At 45.0% G+C, this 22,784-nt stretch overlaps 1 protein-coding gene across 1 annotated transcript in view; it reads right to left on the bottom strand.

Annotated features, from left to right (window-relative positions):
- Positions 1-216: 216 nt before the first annotated feature.
- Positions 217-22,784, bottom strand: part of pkhd1l1.1 (PKHD1 like 1, tandem duplicate 1) — a 258,831-nt gene continuing 236,263 nt past the window's right edge. Inside the window, exons 71-78 of the mRNA XM_068032692.1 lie at positions 22,112-22,247; positions 21,003-21,371; positions 18,572-18,723; positions 12,546-12,692; positions 11,214-11,367; positions 8,054-8,269; positions 7,314-7,451; positions 217-1,854 (exon numbers count right to left, since the gene is read on the bottom strand). Coding sequence (XP_067888793.1) covers positions 7,336-7,451; positions 8,054-8,269; positions 11,214-11,367; positions 12,546-12,692; positions 18,572-18,723; positions 21,003-21,371; positions 22,112-22,247 — 1,290 coding nt within the window. The 3' untranslated portion in view covers positions 217-1,854; positions 7,314-7,335. The remainder of the gene's footprint in view (positions 1,855-7,313; positions 7,452-8,053; positions 8,270-11,213; positions 11,368-12,545; positions 12,693-18,571; positions 18,724-21,002; positions 21,372-22,111; positions 22,248-22,784) is intronic.

Genomic DNA, 22,784 nt, shown 5'->3' with positions numbered 1-22,784 from the left:
TACTCAATGACTGTTACATTTCTAACTTTTGCCAGTTCTGACAAAAGGTCACATACCCCAAATGTTAACTCTGTTTCTCTCTCCACAAATGCTGTCAGACCTGCGCACTTTGTTTTTATTATGGTACTGAACGTTATATTCTCAAAACGTTATAGCTTATCTTGTGAACTGAGGCATATTAACTTTTTTCTAACTTTTTTATTTAACACCAGAGCAATTTAATGTCATTGAAAACCTCTTACATTCATCAAAATCACTCAACAATTATCATGGATTTTAATTACAGTTGGAATTCAACACAGGAGATGTAAATTTTTGCAAGTAAGAACAGTTGACAGTATTACACCTTAAGTGGTGAGATCACGCATGGAGAAGATCCTTGATTTACAGGCACACGAATACCATCCATAGATTAAAACATAAAAAGGCAAACAAAATCCTTGGTTTTTGAGTAGAGAAACAGAATGCAAGAGTATTAAGATAATGTTGAATTTCTAGAGTAACAGGTACAGTTTTCAGCATTGGAAGGATCTAAAGCAGAGTTGTCCAATATATAAGCTACATGCCAACTCGGAATTCAAATATAACAAGTTCTGTTTCCAATTAATTAAAAAAAATTGAGACACCATCATTGGTGTCATGTGTTAGCATTGACTTCACTAATGACATGGCATATATGTGAATGTTAACCTTTTTGTGCATTGGTTGGTAAAACGAAAAGCAGAACATGCAAGTGTTTTTTGATTTCTGAATGTGTTTTACTGCATCGCTGAATGGTGGGGGATGTCTATTTAATAAATATAAACATGTGAAGTATATTTGCCTGTGTTGTGTGTCATCCACAACAATGCCTGGAGCTGGTCAGTGATTTCTATTGGACAACATGAATAGAGAACAGACGGAGAAGATACGGAGTTGAGTGACTGAAGTTACCAGGGCAAGCAGTGAGTTATGAAGACACGCTTGAGAAGTGAGGGCTAGTTCCACCAGGTGAGGAAGTTAAAGAGTTAATCTGATGGAGGTCTCCAAGGTTGTGTTGAGTTACGATCGGGTAATTAATGATCAAATGTTTCCACTGGTTGATGAAATGGTAACGAGGGGACAGGAATTTAAGATGAACACAAAAATTTAAAAAGGAGGTTGGAAAAACGGTCTTCGCACAAAGGGTGGTTAGAATGTGATTTCTTTGCTTCTGTGCTGGTAACTTGTTGAAGCAGATTCCCCAGTAAAGAGTAATTTCTTGTTTGAAAAGGAGGAATATTAAAGGAAACGGGAGTGAGTGCAAGAGTGGGACTGGACTGGGTGGGATGTTCAGGGGTGTGGGGAGTGAGCAGAAGAGTGGGACTAGAGTGGGCAGAATATTGAAGGGTAAGGGGAGGCAGGAGGAGAATGGGATTAAATGGGGCAGGATGTTGAAGGGCAAGGGGAGGTGGGAGAGCTGATTAGATGGGGTGGGATATTGAAGGGTACATGAGAAGTAATTGGGGTCTCACCTGGAGGCAAGTGTTTCCTGAATGGCCTCCTCTGTGGCAGAATATTCGAGAAATCTCAGTGTCGCCTTATTAATCTGCAACATTATTATTGCTTCATATGTGTACAGTCTGCAATAATATCCCTTACATTAATATATGTAAACTGCAGTTACATCAAGAGCACAGATAAATGCTTATATTAATGAGTATATATAACCAGGGTTTGAATAAACAAGAATTAATACAATCATATTTTCAAGATTTTGTTTAAAGGAGAAACATATTAAAACTACACAAAAGTGCCACTTGGCTTGTCCCGAAAATAGAAATTCTTCCGTTCTCAGTTGTTGTTTCAACCTCGGGCAAATTGCGTTACTTTGCTCTGCAAAACAATTGATTGCTTTAGTTCAGCTAAAGCAAATATTAAATATTGATCAATGAAAATTCTTAAAAGTTAATTTGTGGGTTACTTTTGGACACATAACCAGCAAATGCTGAACCTTAAGTCAAGAAAACATTGTTCTAAAGTAGAAAACCTTCACTACCATTTAGCGGTTAGGAGCAGGAGTAGGCCATTCAGCCCATCGAGCCTGCTCCACCCTTCAATTAGACCATGGCTGATTTAATTTTATCATGGTTAATTTTAGTGAGCCTGTTATAAGGGAGTATCTCAGGTATCCATTCTGGACTATAATCTCTTCTTTCATATAACCAAGGGAAAAATACTTCTGAGTATTTGAAGAACCCTTGAATTGTATTGGCTGTGCATCAAAGCTAATTCGCAAACCATTGCCACTTGTTTTAAAATATGTCAAGTGCTTTTTTAAAAATTTGTTCAGGGGATGTGGGTGTCGCTGATTAGGCCAGCATTTATTGCCCATCCCTAATTGCCTTTGAGAAGGTGGTGGTGAGCTGCCTGCTTGAATTGCAGTCCATGTGGTGTAGGTACACCCATATTGCTGTGAGGGAGGGAGTTCCCGGATTTTGACCCAGTGACAGTGAAGGAACGGCGATATAGTTCCAAGTCAGGATGGTGTGTGGCTTGGAGGGGAACTTGCAGGTGGTGGTGTTCCCATGCATTTGCTGCCCTTGTCCTTCTACGTAGTAGAGGTCGCAGGTTTGGAAGGTGCTGTCTAAGGAGTCTTGGTGAGTTGCTGCAGTGCATCGTGTAAATGATACACACTGCTGCCACTGTGCGTCTGTGGTGGAGGGAGTGAATATTGAAGGTGGTGGATGGGGTGCCAGTCAAGCAGGCTCTTTGTCCTGGAATGTGTCGAGCTTCTTGAGCGTTGTTGGAGCTGCACACATCCAGGCAAGTGGAGAGTATTCCATACACCCCTCATTTGTACCTTATGGATGATGGACAGGCTTTGGGAGTCAGGAGGTGACAGAATTCCCAGCCTCTAACCTGCTGTAGTAGCCACAGCATTTATGGCTGGTCTAGTTCAGTTTCTGGTCAGTGGTAACCCCCAGGATGTTGATAATGTGGGATTCAGTGATGGTAATGCCATTGAACATCAAAGGGACATGGTTAGATTCTCTCTTCTTTGAGATGGTCATTGCCTGGCACTTGTGTGGCGTGAATGTTACTTGCCATTTATCAGCCCAGGCCTGGATTTCGTCCAGATCTTGCTGCATATGGACATGGGTTGCATCAGTTTCTGAGAAGTCGCGAATGGTGCTGAACATTGTGCAATCATCAGTGAACATCCCCACTTCTGACCTTATGATTGAAGGAAAGTCATTGATGAAGCAGCTGAAGAAGGTCAGTCCTAGGACGCTACCCTGAGGAACTCCTGCACTGACGTCCTGGGATTGAGATGATTGACCAACAACCACAATCATCTTCCTTTGCACGAGGTCTGACTCCAACCAGCAGAGAGATTTTCTCCTGACTCCCATTGACTCCAGTTTTGCTCGTGCTCCTTGATACCATACTCAATCAAATGCTGCCTTGATGTCAAGGGCAGTCACTCTCACCTCTCCTCTGGAGTTCAGCTCTTTTGTCCATGTTTGGGCCAAGGCTGTAATGAGGTCAGGAGCTGAGTGGCCCTGGCAGGACCCAAACTGAGCGTCACTGAGCAGGTTATTGCTGAGTGAGTGCCACTTGATAGCACAGTCGACGCCCCCTTCCATCACTTTACTGATGATTGAGAGTAGACTGATGGGGTGGTAATTGGCCGGGTTGGACTTGTCCTGCTTTTTGTGTACAGGACATACCTGGGCAATTTTCCACATTGCTGGGGAGATGGCAGTGTTGTAGCTGTACTGGAACAGCTTGGCTAGGGGGGGCGACAAGTTCTGGAGCACAGGTCTTCAGTACTATTGCTGGAATATTGTCAGGGCCCATAGCCTTTGCAGTATCCAGTGCCTTCAGTCGTTTCTTGATATCACGCGGAGTGAATCGAATTGGCTGAAGTCTGGCATCTGTGATGCTGGGGACTTCAGGAAGAGGCTGAGATGGATCATCCACTTCACACTTCTGGCTGAAGATTGTTACAAATGCTTCAGCCTTATCTTTCGCACTGATGTGCTGGGCTCCCCCATCATTGAGGATGGGGATATTTGTGGAGCCACCTCCTCCAGTTTGTTGTTTAATTGTCCACCACCATTCACGGCTGGATCTGGCAGGACTGCAGAGCTTAGATCTGATCCGTTGGTTATGGGATCCCTTAACTCTGTCTATCGCATGCTGCTTATGCAGTTTGGCACGCAGATAGTCCTGGGTTGTAGCTTCACTAGGTTGACACCTCATTTTGAGGTATGCCTGGTGCTGTTCCTGGCATGTCCTCCTGCACTCTTCATTGAACCAGGATTGGTCTCCTGGCTTGCTGGTAATGGTAGAGTGGGGAATATGCCGGGCCATGAGGTCACAGATTGTGGTTGAGTACAATTCTGCTGTTGCTGATGGCCCACAGCGCCTCATGGATGCCCAGTTTTGCATTGCTATATCTGTTTGAAATCTATCCCATTTAGCACGGTGGTAGTGCCACACAGCACGATGGAGGGTATCCTCAATATGAAGGCGGGACTTCGTCTCCTCAACGACTGTGCGGTGGTCACCCTCACCAATATCGTCATGGACAGAGGCATCTGTGACCGGTAGATTGGTGAGGACGAGGTCAAGTCGGTTTTTTCCTCTCTGTTTCCTCACCACCTGCCGCAGACCCAGTCTAGCAGCTATGTCCTTTAGGACTCGGCCAGTAGTGGTGTTACCGAGCACTTTTGCAGATGGACATTGATGTCCCCGCCCCAGTCAGAGTACATTTTGTGCCCTTGCTTCCTCAGTGCCTCTTCCAATTGGTGTTCAACATAGAGAGGCACTGATTTGTCAGCTGGTGGGGTGGAAGGCGGTGGGGGTGCGGAAACGGTAGGTGGTAATCAGCTGGAGGTTTCCTTGCTCATGTTTGACCTGATTCGTGAGACTTCATGGGGTCCGGAGTCAGTGTTGAGGACTCCCAGGGCAACTCCATCCCGTCTGTATACCACTGTGCCACCACCTCTGTGGGTCTGTCCTGGCGGTGGGATACCCAGTGATGGTGGTGTCTGGGACATTGCAAGGTATGATTCCATGAGTATGACAATGTCAGGCTGTTCCTTGACTAGTCTGTGGGTTAGCCCTCCCAAGTTTGGCACAAGCCCCAGATATTTAGTAAGGAGGACTTTGCAGAGTCGACAGGGCTGGGTTGGTTTTGCCATTGTTGTTTATGGTGCCGGGTCAAGGCCGCATGGTCTGTCTGGTTTCATTCCTTATTGACTTTGTAGCAGTTTGATACAACTGAGTAACTTGCTAGGCCATTTCACAGGGCATTAAGAGTCAACCACATTGCTGTGGTCTGGTGTCACATGTAGGCCAGGCCAGGTAAGGAAAAGCAGATTTCCTTCCCTAGAAGGGATTAGTGAACCAGATGGGTTTTGACAACACGATCACCACTAGACTAGCCTCTTAATTCCAGATTTGTATTAATTGGATTAAAATTCCACCATCTGCGATGTGGGATTCGAACCCATGTCCTGAGAGCATAAGCCTGGAGCTCTGGATTACTAGTCTAGTGACATTACCACTATGTCACCACCTCCCCTCATGCTTGTTATGTTTAGATATTGCTTTTTCTGTGCTGAGAAAGGAACTTATGCAGAATTTCCAGCACACAAACAAACAGGTCGATGCCTCCTCCCACCCCCTCTTCATCTCACCCTCGCAGCATATCCTTCTCTTGCTTTCTCCCTGTGAAAAATAGGTGGGAAGACATGTTGTGATGAGGACACAAAGAATCTGCAAAGGGATATAGATTGGTTAAGTGAGTGGGCAAAAATTTGGCAGATGGAGTTCAATGTGGGAAAGTGTGAGGTCATCCACTTTGGTAGGAAGAATAATAAGGCAGATTATTATTTAGATGGAGAAAGATTACAAAATACTGTAGTACAGAGGGATCTGGGTGTTCTTGTACGTGAAACATAAAAAGTTAGCATGCAGGTGCAGCAAGTAATTAGGAAGGTAAATGGACTTTTGACCTCTAATGCTGGGGGAGTTAGAGTTTGAAAGTAGGGAAGTCTTGTTACAACTGTACAGGGTGTTGGTGAGACCACACCTGGAGTACTGCGTACAGTTTTGGTCCCCGTATTTAAGGAAGGATATACTAGCATTGGAGGCAGTTCAGAAAGGGTTCACTGGGCTGATTCCTGGGATGAAGGAGTTGTCTTATCAAGAACGACTAAACAGGTTAGGCCTTTATTCATTAGAAGAATGAGAGGTGATCTGATTGAAACATATAAGATTTTAATGGGGCTTGACACGGTAGATGTTGAGAATATGTTTCCACTAGTGGGGGAATCTTGAACTAGGGGACATAGTTACAGAATAAGGGGTCACACATTTAAAACTGAGATGCAAAGGCATTTTTTCTCTGAGGGTGGTGAATCGCTGGAATTTTCTACCTCAGAGAGTTGTGGAGGCTAGGTCACTAAATGTATTTAAGAATGAGGTAGATAGATTTTTGAAATCTCGGGGAGTCGAGGGTTAGGCAAAGCAGGCCCGAAAGAGGAGTTGAGGCCTGGGACAGATCGGCCATGATGTTATTGAATGGCTGAATGGCCTACTTCTGCTCCTATTTCTTATGTTCTTATGTGTTTATCCAGCTTCCCCTCAAATGCATCGGTACTATTCACCTCAACCACTTCCTGTGGTAACGAGTTCCACCTTCTCCCCACTCTCTGGACGAACATGTTTCTCCTGAATTCCCTATTGCCCCTATTTCTGGGCTTGGCTGCAAGTGGAAGCATCATTACTACACCCACCCTATTGAACACAGTTACAGTTTTCTTTGGAGATTTCTTTTGGGTCACCAGCCTGTTCAGCCTTTCCTCCTGGGTAAAACCTCTCAGTTCTGATATCAGCCTTGTACTTTATAAGGCAGTGGATAGTAAGAGGACTCTTAAAATGGTGAAAAATAAGGTGTTAAAGTTTTTGAAGGCAGAGAGGGAGGTGGCATGGTGGAGGTATGGGATGTGGGATCAGGAAGTTCCTGAGGATGATCCCGGAGTTGGATGGAGTGACTGTGATGGAGCAGCGAGAGTGGAACTGGAGGGGATCCCTGCAGTCAGGAAGGGAAAGACTGTGGCCAAGATTCTTCAAATGGATTCTCTGGGATGTAAAAAAAAAAATCAGCAGAGGCTGCTGAATACGAGGCAGAAATAAGGGCCACCACATTTAGCATGCTGGGCAGCTGGAATAGTGGTCGGTGGTCAGTAATAAACAATAGACCATCCCCACCCTCTGCAACAGGCTGCATTCTTTATTTAACTCTGCAAGTAGCACAATAGAGAACATTTTTTCTTTACCATTTTTTAAGCAGTGAGCTGGTCAGTTTTCCACAGATGGGAGAGTGTAGACTGGATTGTCACAAGGTAACTTTTCAACTTGCTTCCTGTCCTGTGCTTCTGGCCTGGTAGAAGTCTGAATCTTATTGGCGTTACCAGCTGTAGATAAACATGACAGCACAGTGTGAAACCCCAGAGTTATGAGCTGGATCATCAACCCTTTCTGATGCTCTCTCTAGATTCCTCCATCACCAGCAGACAGTGGCAGCAGTGTATACCAACTACACGATGCACTGCAGCAACTTGTGTGAAGCCTCCTTCGACAGCACCTTCCAAACCCTCTACCAACTAGAAGGACAAGGGCAGCAGATACATGGGAACACCACCAGCTGCAAGTTCCCTCCAAGTCACACACTATCCTGACTTGGAACTATATCGCCGTTCCTTCACTGTCACTGGGTCAAAATCCTGGAACTCCCTCCCTAACAGCACTGTGGGTGTAACAACCCCACATGGACTGCAGTGGTTCAAGAAGGCAGCTCACCACCACCTTCTCAAGGGCAATTAGGGATGGACAACAAATGCTGTCCTAGCCAGCGAGGCCCATGTCTCAAGAATGAATGAACATTTGGATAAATTGGTCACTGCTCTGCTCAAAATATATTGCAGACCTTTAAATGACAGCAATCTGGTGGCAATGGACCAAACCTAAAGGAACGATTGAGCATCTCAACATTGACAAGCTGATTTCTGCCCCCTACCTGTTATTTTCCAGATTACAACAGCAATAATGATGATGAGCAGAAGGCCTCCAACAACTGTCCCAGCGATTATTGCTCTTCTGTTACCATGCGGTGAGGCTGGGCCTGAGGGTGGGCTTGAAGGTTTGCCCAGAGTGCTGGTTGTTTGTCCCACAGAGAAGGTGCTAGAACGAGTTTGAATCGACTTCAGTTGGAACTTAAGTTTGTAGCTGGTACCTGCAGCACAATAGTCCACAGATAGAAAATGATGAAACGTTTTAGACTCAAAATGTCATTTACAAAGAATTATAGAAATTTTACAGCACAGAAGTAGGCCATTTGACCAAACGGGTCCGTGCCGTGTTTCTGCTCCGCGCGTGACTCTTCCCACCCCCTTTTCATCTTACCCTATCAGCATAGCCTTCACTTCCATCCCCTTAAATATATCTATACTATTCACCTCGGCCAGTCTGTGATAGCGAGTTCCATATTACCCTGGGTAAAGAACAGTATGTTGATTATTATTGGTGATTCCAGAGGTGATGTGGCTCTAACTTTCCAATGTGTGATGGTTATTGTTTGGACACACAAGTGTTTCACTCCATCACCTCAATGTGTCATCAACACTAAATAAGGTTGGGGGTACGTGTGGGGTGTGGAGAGTTGAGTGAATATGTAATGAATGTAGTGAAGAGGTAGGATGATAGGAAAGGGAACCAGCTGCAACCTTTACATAGCACAAACTCAAGAATAAAAGATGTTAAACATCAGTGGGACCAATGATTTTATTTCTCTGCACAGCAATAAATCCTTGAAGTTTCTGCTCGGTTGTGCTGTTTTTTTTTCGCTACAATTTGCCTGAAATCTCTATAATAGGCGCAAAAGATCACAGAATTTTAAGCACAAATTATGTTGAGTGCAAATCGATTTGCCACAATCTTTTTGTGCCCACAAACTGTTCACGCCCCCAAGGATGAATTAATTGCCATGGTAAGTTTGCACAAATTGCAGAACTTGCAGGCAGTTCCAAAATTTAAGCTTTTGTCAGATGCTTTTAATAACTACTGTACCTCAATATAACTAGTAAATGGTTCCGTCTAATTATCTAGAAATTTGTTTCAGTTCTTTAAAATCGGGTTACTCATGGTGCTCAACTGACACTGACTAAAAAAACTTTTTTTTGTGCCATTCTCATTCTCAGCTGCATTAATCAAACTGCAGTCTTACCACTCAAAAAAAATCAAAGAATGCATTCTAAAACACAAGCCAATTGCACCTAGTCCATGGCAGATTTTATGTTTGTGATATTTAAATGAGTTTCACTCAAAACAAGAAAAAAAACTTCTAAAAACTAACACAATTTTGAGTGTAATTTGCAACAGATCACCGTACCCATAGTTGAAACTCTGCCTCGTGGAACTCATTGCTGAGTGAATGTTAGAATCTGCAGGAATATCTGCTCAGCAATGGAATTGAAGAACAAGCAAAAGATCATTAAATACTTTGGGAGATATGAAGAATCTTAAATGCAAGTGATTGAGCTGTGTCTCACGGTGGGGGCTTGCTCTGTTCCCCTTTGCAGAGTGGGGAGAAATTCCACTGAGCCAAGTAACATCCTGCCACTGTTCTATGATTCAATTTACAAAGTGTGTTATCTTTAGATTGATCTGTGGCTTAGTTGTTCTTTGTCCCCATGCTGTTCTGGTCTTTAAGACAACTCATGATAAACAGGTTTGGAAATTCCAATGAGATGAATACAAGAGACAGGCTAAGAACATTAAATTGATAATATTAACAAGAAATGCTGGAAATACTCAGCAGGTCTGGCAGCATCTGTGCAGAGAGAAGCAGAGTTAATGTTTCAGGTCAGTGACCCTTCTTCAGAACTGACAAATATTAGAAATGTAAAAGGTTATAAGCAAGTAAAGCAGGGGTGGGGCAAGAGGTAACAAAGGAGAAGGTGTAGATTGGACAAGGCCACAGAGAATAACCGACCAGAAGCTCATGGAGCAAAGGCAAACAATATGTTAATAGTGTGTTGAAAGACAAAGCATTAGTACAGATAGGGTGTTAACGGACTGAAGATTGAACAGCAGCAAGTGCAAACATGAAAAAATAAAACAGTGGGTAAGCAAACTGAACAAACTAAGATGAAATAAAATAAACATACAAAAAAAAATTGTAAAAAAAGAAAAAATAACTCAAAATAAAAGTAAAATGGGGGGCCCGTCATGCTCTGAAATTATTGAACTCAATGTTCAGTCTGGCAGGCCGTAGTGTGCCTAATCGGTAAATGAGATCTGTTCCTTGAGCTTGCGTTGATGTTCACTGGAGCACTGCAGCAAGCCCAGGATAGAGATGTGAGCATGAGAGCAGGGGGGAGTGTTGAAATGGCAAGCAACCGGAAGCTCAGGGTCCTGCTTGTGGACTGAGTGGAGATGTTCCGCAAAGTGGTCACCCAGTCTGCGTTTGGTCTCCCCAATGTAGAGGAGACCACATTGTGAGCAGCGAATGCAGTATACTACATTGAAAGAAGTACAAGTAAATCGCTGCTTCACCTGAAAGGAGTGTTTGGAGCCTGGGATAGTGAGGAGAGAGAAGGTAAATAGGCAGGTATTACACGTCCTGCGATTGCAGGGGAAGGTGCCATGGGAAGGGGACGAGGTGGTGGGGGTAATGGAGGAGTGGACCAGGGTGTTGCGGAGGGAACGATCCCTTCGGAATGCTGACAGGGGAAGGGAGGGGAAGATGCGTTTGGTAGCGGCATCACGCTGGAGGTGGCAGAAATGGTGGAGGATGATCCTTTGATATGGAGGCTGATGGGGTGGAAAGTGAGGACAAGGGGAACCCTGTCGTGGTTCTGGGAGGGAGAGGAAGGGGTGAGGGTAGAGGTACGGGAAATGGGCTGGACATGGTTGAGGGCCCTGTCAACCACAGTGGGGGGGAATCCTCGGTTGAGGAAAAAGGAAGATCCCCCCCCAGTGATCTCCGGCTACCCGAAATCTTGCTGGGAGTTGGAATTCTGACATGGAAATGAAGCCCCGGAGTTAAATCCTCTCAAAGCAGAGTCAGAAGCTTTAAATACTCAGTGTATAACTTCCAGATTTTTTAAATCATGAAATGCTGTATTTTATGGAGGAGATGGAGAGGGCTGATTGTGTTAGGGCTGATCTAATGTTACCGTTTGCATTGATGGAGAGGTTGGTGTAATTTGCCCAGCAGCCCACGAACAAGATACTTGTCGTCCCATTAAGTCCTGAAACGGTCACATTCTGAGAATCCACGAGGACAACATCCAGCTCCCATGAAGTGACACCCACTGACACACAGTTGCCCTGGAATATAAAACACTGGCATCAGACTACACACAGTATAGTGAAATACTGTGTCCTCAAAACGCCCGACACCGTAACATCCCGTCCCCCAACACCCGACACCATAACGCTCCGACCTGAAGCCCCGACACTCTAACATCCTGACATTAACACCCTGTGCTGCAGATTCATCCTTACACATGTTTTTAGCAAGCTAACCCGGGATGGAATACCAATACTGTCATGAACAGTACTTTTTAAAACTTATTTTCCTGTTTCCAGTCTCTGGGGACTGTCCCTTGACTGTGGAAACCAGATTTCGATCTCCAGCCTCACCCCACCCCTTCACAAAGCACAGCCGAGCCAGTTTCTGGGAGGGGGTGTGAATGAGGCCTGGTAGTGATATGGCTGCTGATCTTCCCTTCTATCCCCCACCCCCTTTTCCTCTGCTCCCAACCTTCAAGACTTCTCAACCGAGGCAGGGCACCTCGTGACATTTTCAATTAAAAGTCTGTTAATAGTGGTTGGATTTTTGGACATAAAAGGGGTACGTTTGGAAATTTCACCCTCGAGCCACTGGGAATTCAGGGGTAGTCTTGCTGTCATTTCCCATCCATTAGCGGATTGGTAAAACGACACGAATATTTTGAACAAACTTCAACAAACATTCTGATTCAAACCTATCCCATGTTTGGCTGTCAAACTGCCAGTTGACATCAATATCATGAAAACAGGCAGAGCAGAGCCTGAATGCATTGAAACACCTACTGACATGTGTTGTGGAGAAACAGCAGTGCAGTCGGTGACGTCTGCTTTTAGGTACTGTATTTTTCCATGATATTAAATTAAATCTTGCTGATTTCTAAATAGCATTAGAATAGCTGAAGCACAAGCCTTCCCTATTTAAGGTTGTATGAGTATTTATTGGATATGGGGAAAGAGTGTGGGGTGGTGGGACTAACTGGATTGCTCTTCGAGGCAGCCAGCACAGAACCAATGGGCTGAATGGCCTCCTTCTGTGCTGTACTATCCTATAATTCTATGGGCTAACTACTTCGAGGTTCTCATCTTGTGGTGGAGCGTAGGTCACAGATATTATCGGATTTATTTGATTGCTGGCTAGCCTGTGTTCATCACATCCCAAGAACAAATACCTCCAGGGAATGCAAATTAAACCTTGCAACTCAAATCTAACTTACGTTATCAGCCACTGCCATCACGCTGGGCTGTTGCCTCAACCACTGCCCGGGTTGTCCAGCAACTGGTTCCTTGACCACAATCAGACCAGTCACAGTGGCTATGTAGTTGTTACTAGCTGCTTCGCGCAGCACTGGTTTTGAGGCCATCTACAGCAAAAACAACAACTTGCATTTACATAGTGCCTTTAACATAGTAAAGCATCCCAAGGCCCTTCACAGAAGCGGTAACAAAATATGACACTGAGCCTCATAAGGAGATATTGGGTCAGGTGACCAAAAGCTTGGTCCAAGAAGTAGGTTTTAATCTTAAAGGAGGAGACAGAGGAAAGAGGCGGAGAGGTTTAGGGAGGGAATTCCAGAGCTTAGGGCCCAGGCAGCTGAAGGCACGGCCGCCAATGGTGGAGCGATTCAAGTTGGTGTCTGCGTAAGAGGTCAGAATTTGAGCAGCAGAGACTACAGAGATAGTGAGGGGGCGGAAAGGGTGGGGAAGGACTTGGAGGGATTTGAAAACAAGGATAATAATTTTAAAATCAAGATGTTGCTTAACTGGGAGCCAGTGTAAGCCAGCGAGCACAGGGGTGGGTGGGTGAGTGGGATTTGGTGCAAGTTCGGACACAGGCAGCAGAGTTTTGGATGACCTCAAATTTATGGAGAGTAGAATGTGGGAGAGCAGCCCGGAGTGCGTTGGAATAGTCAAGTGTAGAGATAACAAAGGGATGGATGAGGGTTTCAGCAGCAGATGACGCTGTGACGGGGCAGAAAAGGAGCTGCAAGTTAGAGTTTGCCAAGAAAACCAAACAGTTGATCACAACTGGAGTTAATGCAACAAAGTCACCGTCGGAACCTATTTGTCTATCATTGCCGATGTGTGTGGAGCATGGCTATTGTTAGACACCTGTGAAGGAAACAAATTTATGTGGAGAATCTCAGCCACTTAACAGCAGGAACTGGTCCTTCAGTGGTGAGTGGTTGGGACACAAGATAGGTGGTTATTTCCTGTTCACAACCATTGATTTGTGAAAGGCAGCAAGTACATCTCTCAGTGAACAGGCACAGCTCTGCGGTTTCCGTTATGGACACAGGAAAGTGGAGGCTGACCTTCACAGAGGCCTGTGCTGCTTCCCGCAGTGACTCAATCCATAATCTGATCGTCAAGTACATGAACAGTGCCTGTGACCGTCTAATAAATTTGCAGAGTTGGCAGAAGAACATGTTCGTGAAACCTTCTGGTATCCGTGGGATTGGAGTCGAGGTGGGGGTCCAGATAGAAGTGGGCAGCTTCTGTGTCCTCAACTAATACTGAGCTGCTGGGCTAATGGACCAGTGATACTCAACCTGCTTTCACAAAGGACCAACCCTAAAACCTATGGAAAACAGAGCCATCAGGAAGAAGTTAACGGACGAAACGTCTCATTTGGGATTTTGCAGACAAAACATTGCAGCAACATCATTAGAACAAATGTGTGCCTTCTTTTAGTGACAGATTTGAGGTTTGTTTTTGTGGTGAATTACCTTGTCTAGTAACAATAATCTCTCTCCTTATGTAGCGTCCTAAATATGCCTTTCCTCAGGTGTACATGGAGCAATTACATGGAAACAATGTTTAGTCTAACCAGCCCTTGCTGTTCTTTCCCATCCACACGAGCAATATCCTAAATCCCATGTTCCTCTCCTATTCCCCTATCCTGTTCAATTCCATTTCGTTGAGATCTTCTTCCACCCAGTGACACACAAATTAGGTGTCACTTGCTTTTTCACTGAAAGCATCCCCACGAGGAGATGGCAAGTAGGTGAGGACATCCTTGAGCAGTACCTCAATGTGAAGTCACACATTGGATTCCGAGCAAAGACGCAGGTTGGTTTATATCCTTCACGTTGAAGGAATTCCTGGGTGCCGTTACATCCACTCTAAGGGCTCATGTTATCACGGCTATTTGGAGAAGTCTTGTTTTCAGTTTGAGAAATTCAGGCGGAGGTTCGAAAAGCAGTCCACAACTTTTCCACTGGCTGTGACACCTGACATTCACGTCCACCTATACATCTTTATAACTGGTTTCAGTTCTCAATTTTCTAACCTGGCACAGGAGGTTTCTGATGTGAAAGAAATAGTTGGTGAACCTTCTCTTTAGAGAAATGAAACTCTCCGCAGGTCGTGCAGTTGCTGGGCAACCAACTGCACAAGTTGGTCACTGTGGAGCAGATGCATCCATGTTCATTTTCCAAAATGGAATCCACCCTCAAGCATTCTCTTCTATCCGGAAGATTCCCTTATCCTACCAAATCTCCTGCAGCATATATTTCCTATTTAATAAAAGTAACCTGACTTTGCCTTCCTTCTTTTCAAGTAAAATTACCAGTGACAGGACAGATCCAATGCTGTGACCATACTTCATGCTCACCCGATGCAAAAGGATGTATTTCCCCCTAGTTGTTAATTTTGGTGAGAAGATAGGCTTGAATTAGGGTAGGGACCACATCTACTTTCTCACTAAAATATGCAAAGCAAGGAGCATCAAATGCATAATGCAAACACAAATGAAACTTCAAGTTAGCACACCTTCAGTAAGGGGAGTAGTCATATTTGAAATATACCCCCACCAATTTAAGCATAGATCCTTTATTCCCAGTTACTGGAAGACGTGGGATTGTTTTAATCTAATCTGCCCAGGGGTCAATGGGGTGTAAAACAGGGGGATGGCCCGATCCCCTCAGTTTGTCACTGGGAGGGCTCGTCTCTCTCAAGACAGTTGCCACCTTTCCACACTTGCTCTCATAGTTAGAAGCCAATGCTCCTGAGAGATTTCCTTGTACATATTCTCGTGTCTTCAGTAGCCAAATTTAGTGATGCTTCTTTTTTCTCCCCTTGGAGCCAAATGAAAGAAAATGGGAAAAAACAAATACCTACTCCAGTAACTGCGAATTGCTTCTCTTTTCCTGGCACAGTACGAATGACTGATTCGAGTTTGAAGCTGGTCCTGATAATTAAATATGAATGTTGCTCTGTTAAGTGTGTGGAGGAAATGAAAGTCATTATCCTGAAACATTATCTCTCTCTTTCTCGCTCCACAGATGCTGCTTGATCTACTCAGTGTTTGCAGCAATTTCTGTTTTATTTCAGATTTCCAGAAGCTGCAGTAATTAGTTTGTGTTCTGGAAGGAATGGATTGATGTAAATAGCTTTCAAAAGGAAACTAGATGACTTCATGAGAGAAAAGGGAATAGAAAGGCAGGCTGAAAGTCTGAGGTGTGGTGGGGGGAGGATTGTGTGGAGGCATCATCTTCTTCTCAGGCAGTCCCTCGGGAACGAGGATGACTTTCGTCCACTCCAGGGTTGTGGGTCCTTAGGTGACTGAATAGTCTAATTCTGGATCCGCACACTTTGCCGCAGGTGGTGTTCAATGAGGCGAGTGAATGGGATTCTCAAATTTCCGAACGCTCCTTCCCCTGTTTGCACTTGGTCTCTGCCTGGGCATGTTTACATTTGTTCGAACTGGCTGGCACCTTCACAGATGTTTCTTTTCCATTTTGGACGGTCTTGGGAAAGAGATTCCCACGAATCAGTGAAGATGTCACATTTTTTCAGAGAGGCTTTAAGGACATCCTTGTAGCGTTTCCTCTGCCCTCCTGGTAACCTCTTGCTGTGATGGAGCTCAGTGTAGAAAGCTTGTTTTGGGAGTCTTGTGTCAGGCATGCAGACGATGTGGCCGCCCAACGTAACTGACTAGCCATGACCAGATACTGGGGATGCTGGCCTGAGAGAGGACACTGATATTGAAGCTCCTGTCCTGCCACTGAATTTACAGGATCTTGCGGAGGCACCACTGGTGATATCTCTCCAGGGTTTTGAGATGTCTGCTGTACAGTGTCCATGTTTCCAATGCATACAGGAGGGAGGGTAACACTGCGGCCCTGTAGACCATGAGCTTGGTGCCAGTTTTGAGGTCATGGTTGTCAAACACTCTTTTCCTCAGACGACCGAAGGCTGCGCTGACTGGAGGGGATGCTGAGTTCCATCGTCAATGTCTGTCCTTGCTGAAAGGAGGCTCCCAAGTTATGAGAAGTGATCCACATTGTCCAGCGGTTCGCTGTGAATCTTGATAGTCGGGGGTGGGGGGGCAGTGTTGCGCTGCAGACTGGTAGAGGATCTTTGTCTTACAGATGTTTAGCTTAAAGCGCATTCTTTCATACACCTGCATGAATGCATTGACGAGGGTTTGAAGCTTGGCCTCTGAGTGTGCGCATACGCAAGTATCATCAGCATACTGTAGCTCAATGACAGAGGTTGGAGTGGCCTTGGTTCTGAACTGGAGGTGATGTAGGTTAAATAGTTTGCTGCTCGTCCTGTAGAGTAGATCTACTCCAGCAGGGAGCTTCATGGCGATGAGGTGGAGTGTTGCGGTGAGGAAGATAGAAAAGAGCGTGCGTGCAATGGCACAGCCTTGCTTAACTCCAGTTTGCACTCGGATTGGGTCAGTGGCAGATCCATTGGCAAGGATTACAGGTTGCATGTCATCGGCAGCAGGCGGAGGATGGCGACGAATTTCTCTGGACAGCCATATTTGAGGAGGATGTTCCATAATCCCTCCTGATTGATAGAGTGGAAGGCCTTTGTGAGGTTGGAGAACACCAAGTATAAAGGTTGCTGCTGCTCCCTACATTTTTCTTGGAGTTGTCTTGCTGTGAAGATCACACGCTGTCTGCCGTGATCTCAGCACAATCCCAGCCCAACACGAGATCGAAAAGGCCATCCGACCTCTAAAGAAAATAAGGCCCCCAGTGTAGATGGAATTCCTCAATTTCTAAAATATGGCGGAGAGGCACTTTTGACACCAGGGCTGAATTTTACAAGCCCACCGATGTTGGGGGGCCTGGTGGTTGGGCCCAGAAAATTCTTCCGGGAGAGGCATGCCACAACCCCCGACACTGGAAAGGACCTGCCGCATTTTACCGGCGGCGGTGAGGCCTTGGTGTGACCCCACTGCCACTTGGTGGCGGAGCCTTCGTCTGCATATGCTAATCATATTAAAAGTAATGAATAAACAGTCGCCTGGTAGCAACGGCCGTCCCACGTCGATATTCTGGCCGCTGGCTGGAACTCCCATGCCTTTGGATCTCCATGACACTGGTGGGAAGGGGGGAGGAGTGAAATTTTGAGGAGGGGGAGGGGGGAGCAGAGAAAACTGTTTCCATTGGCTGAAGAGATGCTGGGAAGGGGTTAAAGGGCAAAGCTGACTAAGTTCGGGGGTGGGGAGGTTCGGCTTGGGAATAAAAAATTTTTTGGTGGGAAAGGCCCAAAAATAAAGTATGTGGTCATTGTGGGGGTGGGGGGTTGGGGGGGGGGGTGCGGGTGGTAGAGGGGCTTTCAGCTTTTATTGATTTCTTACAATCTATGTTAAAGCAATGTCTCTTTAAAAATGTAAAATTGTCTGAAGGGCTTGAAGCCCTTTAAAAATGGCACCGGCGTCTGTTTGGTGGCGTTGGACACCATTGCCGGGAATGGAGCGGCCATCCCCGATGACGTAGATGGGGCGGCCATTCCACCCCCTCCACGTAAATGATCCACCACGCAGAATATTGCGGACAAGTCGCGCCTGTGCCACGCCTTCTTTCAAACTCGCCGCTGGAGGAGAGCATGCCAGTGGATCTCCGCGACGCTGTAATTGGGACCATCTTCAAAAAAGGCGACAAGACCGACTACGGTAACTACAGAGGGGTATCCCTGCTGTCTGTCACAGGGAAGGTCATCGCAGAGTCCTTCTCAACCGCCTCCTCCCCGTGGCTGAAGAGCTCCTACCGGAATCACAATGTGGATTCCATCCATCAACAGGCACAGTCTGTGGAGTATAACCACCAGCACAGACTAGTTGGGCTGAATGCCATGTTTCTGTGCCATGTAGTCTATGCAAATCAATAGCAACTTGTATTTATTTAGCCAATTGCATTCCTCACTGTGCTTATTTCTGTACTGGGGGAAGGTATAGTGCTGAATGTAGACATAAGGATGAAATGCAGACATAAGGTGTTACCTGGGCCCACTGTGGGTCACCTGGAGGTGGGACTGGACTGGTGATATCCATTGCAGAGACTGTAAAGCCAAGGGAAGCACTCAGGGTTCCATTGAGCATGGCCTCACCAAGACTGCTGGCAATTTCCTTCAGATCGGAGAACTGCAGTTTCCCTGGACAACGTGAAGTTAACACAAATCATCAGTTCAGTGGGTCAACATATCCATAAATTTCTGAATATTTTGCAAAGCCACGATTCGGTGCTTCCTTTAATGTGTCATGGATAGACATAGGTAGACAGATTGGGCTACAATTAAGCAGCATTTACGGTCAGTCACCTTGTCCTTTACTATGTGGTATGAAGGGTGGGGGGAGGGGTGGAGGAGGGTAGAATTTCTGCAGAGTTCTCCCAACAAACTACTGGAAGTTCAGTGGAAGATCGGCTTAAACCCTCGTTGAAATGGCGCAACAGGCTTTTTCATACAAAGGGTAGTGGAAATCTGGACCTCCCTCCTCCCAAAAGAGTGTGGATGCTGGGGGTCAATTGGAATGTTCAAGACTAGGATGGATAGATTTTTGTTGGGTGAAAGGATATGGAGGAAAGGCAGGAAAATGGAGTTGAGGTACAGATCAGATTGAATGGTAGAACAGGCTAGAGGGGCCGAATGGCCTCCTCCTGTTCATATTTTCCAGTGTTTTTGCCAAAGTTATGGCAGAACAACAGGAAAACACCTGCGAAATTCCAGGCAAATGACTTGATTCTATATCCCAATTGAGTGGTCTCATAGTGGGAAACTTTCCGAGCCCATTAAATGCAGAGAGAGAGTGAGGGGATTGTTACATTAGTTACAGTCATAATCACCCTCAGGAAAGTCAAACTGCAAGTTTCTACACAAAACAGATGTATTAGTATAAATCTAGCACACTTGAACACTTAGCCTACCTAGCAGAATGATATTGGGGTTTTAGAGGGTTAAATTAGGAGGACAGGGTACAAAACCTGGCTTGTATTCTCTTGAATTTCGACAGTTGAGGGGTGATCTGATCGAGGTGTTTAAAAGGTTAAAAGGTTAAGATAGAGAGAAACTATTTCCTCTGATGGGTGGAGTCCAGAACAAGGGGGCCAAATCTTAAAGTTAGAGCCAGGTCAGTCAGGGGTGATGTCAGGAAGCACTTCTTCACACAAAGCGTAGTGGAAATCTGGAACTCTCTCTCCCAAAAAAGCTGTCGAGGCTGGGGGTCAATTGGGAGCTTCCAAAACTGAGATCAATAGATTTTTATTATGCAAGAGGATCAAGGGATATGAAGCAAAGGCTGGTAAATCTTTGAATTTGCTCACTGTAACATCTTAAATCTCTTGTCTGAGTGTTCAAAAAAATCAGGGGTGTTTACATTAGAACAGAGGAGATTAAAAAAATGATTTGATAGAGCTGTTTAAAACTATGAAGGGATGGAACAGAATAGAAAGAAATAGATTGTTTCCAGTGATTAAAGGGTGTAGAATGGAGGAAAATAAATATAAAGATTAAATGGAAGAGAAAAAGGCAGTGGTTAGCACCACAGCCTCACAGCTCCAGCGACCCGGGTTCGATTCTGGGTACTGCCCTTGCGGAGTTTGCAAGTTCTCCCTGTGTCTGCGTGGGTTTCCTCCGGGTGCTCCGGTTTCCTCCCACAGCCAAAGACTTGCAGGTTGACAGGTAAATTGGCCATTGTAAATTGCCCCTAGTGTAGGTAGGTGGTAGGGGAATTATGGGGATGTGGTAAGACTATGGGATTAATGTAGGATTAGTATAAATGGGTGGTTGATGGTCGGCACAGACTTGGTGAGCTGAAGTGCCCGTTTCAGTGCTGTATCTCTAAAAAAATTTTAAAAAAAAAGAGATTTAGGACAGAGAGCAGAACAAACATTTTATTACACAGAGCCTGTGGAATCACTAGTGGAGTTAGTGATTGAAGCAGAGACTATTTAAGAATAGATTTGATAGGTGGATAAAGGAAAGGGGGATAAAGGGATATGGTGTGTGTGTGGAGGATAAACACCAGCCTGTTTCCCTTGATAATGTAAAACCTTTCTAAAAATATTTGATCTCAGGATGTGGGCATCACTGGCAAGGCTGGCATTTACTGCCCATCACATGTTGCCCTCGAGAAGGTGGTGATGAGCTGTCTTCTTGAACTGTTGCAGTCTGTGTGGTGATGGTGCGAGGCAGTGAGAGTCTAATGATGGTGTGGTAATTTTTTGTGGCGTTCGGGTCAGGGTCAGACAGCATCAAGAGTCATCCTCATATTGTGGGCCTGGAACCACGGCTGGTGGATGACAGGTTTCCTTCCCTGACCCAGTTGGGTTTTTAAGACAATCCCACAATTTTTCATGTCATTTTTCTGGCGCCGACCATATGCATGAAGTTATATCCTAAGAATGAGCGGTGCAATGTTGAAAGAATCTGTTTACCTTCAGTAGATCTGGTGTTGATCGAGTTACTACTGCCGGTTGAGAATTGCTCAGATGGAGGGTTTCCAATTTCCACTTGAACTATAATCCCTATAGCACGCTTCCTGCGACGACCTGCCTCCCGTATAATCTTAGAAACACGGATTTTATTTGGAAGCACCATTAGGAACAGGGAGAGATGCTCTACTAGGTTGGGACTGTAGAATTCATCCACTGTCGTTTCGGGCATATTAAAGGAGACGAAAAGGACAGGAGCTGTGTGGATCTCAATAGGAGTCGAGCCCCTCACTAGAACATTAAGCATCTGGTATTTTCTGTCAAAGTAGTTCTCTCCAGAGACAGGGGAGTCCAACTTGGGAACAAATTCTCCTGTATCAAGAAAACACAAACAGAAGTTATGTTAAACTTGTATAGAACCTTGGTTAGACCACACTTGGAGCAATGTGAACAGTTCTGATCACCATATTACAAAAAGGATAGAGAAACATTGGAGAAGGTGCAAAAAATATTTACTAAAATGATAACAGAATGGAGAGGTTATACCCCTCAGGAAAGACTGAACATCTTGGCGCTCTTTTCTCTAGAAAAGAGAAGTCCTAGCTATCTGATAGAGGTCTTTAAAATCATGAAAGGGTTTGTCAGGGGTAGATGTACAGAGGATGTTTCCACAGGGAGACCAAAACTATTAGGAATCAATATGAGACAGTCACTAATAAATCCAATAGGGAATTCAGGAGAAACTTCTTGCCCTAGAGTGGTGAGAATGTGGAACTCACTACCACTAGGAGTGGTTGAGGTGAATAGTATCAATGCATTTGAGGGGAAGCTGGATAAACACACGAGGGAGAAAGGAATGGAAGGATATGCTGATAGGGTGAGATGAAATAGGGTTGTGTGGAGCCTAAATACCGAGCTGGACCTATAAGGCTGAGTTACCAGTTTCTGTGCTGTAAATTCTGTGCAATTCTATGGAACACACAAGTATTAAGTCCAGCTGGCTCATTTTTTTCATTTTTGATTTACTTGGAGTCTGGTGCACCTATTCTGAGGCTGTTATTTTAAAGCTTCTAAGTAGAACAACATAAGAAAAGATTTTGACATTGGTTTACCTGCATAGGTCGGGCCCTTCAGTATGAAGTCAGTGTGCTCGGCATTCCATTCTGCATTAGTAGGAGGGACGAATATATTGTTTACGTACACTTCTAGACGTTGTGATGTTGAATAGTATATTGCCAAACGTACAGCCTTTTTTTTTGGAAAGGAAAGAAATATTAGCTTCAGATTTTTTTCTTTACAGATCCCTGGTATCTTTCCAGCCCATAAACCCATCTACTGAAACATTCAACAACAACAACTTGCATTTATATAGTGCCTCTAATACAGTAAAACATCTCAAGGCGCTTCACAGGAGCATTATCCGATAAAAAATTGACACCAAGCTACATAAGGGGATATTAGGGCAGATGACCAAAAGCCTGGCCAAAGAGGCAAGTTTTAAGGTGTGTCTTAAAGGAGGAGAGAGAGTTAATTTAGGGAGGGAATTCCAGAGCTTAGGGCCCAGGCAGCTGGAGACACAGCCACCAATTGTGGAACAATAAAATCGGGGATGCTCAAGAGGCCAGAACTAGAGGAGCACAGAGATCTCAGAGGGTTGTAAGACTGGAGGAGATTATAGGGATAGAGAGGGGCGAGGCCATGGAGGGATTTGAAAACAAGGATGAGAATTTTAAAATTGAGATGTGGTTAGACTGGGAGACAATGAGGTCAATGAGCACAGGGGTG

Source organism: Heterodontus francisci, chromosome 5, assembly GCF_036365525.1.
Source record: "Heterodontus francisci isolate sHetFra1 chromosome 5, sHetFra1.hap1, whole genome shotgun sequence".
NCBI lineage: Eukaryota > Metazoa > Chordata > Chondrichthyes > Heterodontiformes > Heterodontidae > Heterodontus > Heterodontus francisci.
Note: the sequence above shows the minus strand (reverse complement) of the source record. Positions and strands in the feature narration are given on the sequence as shown.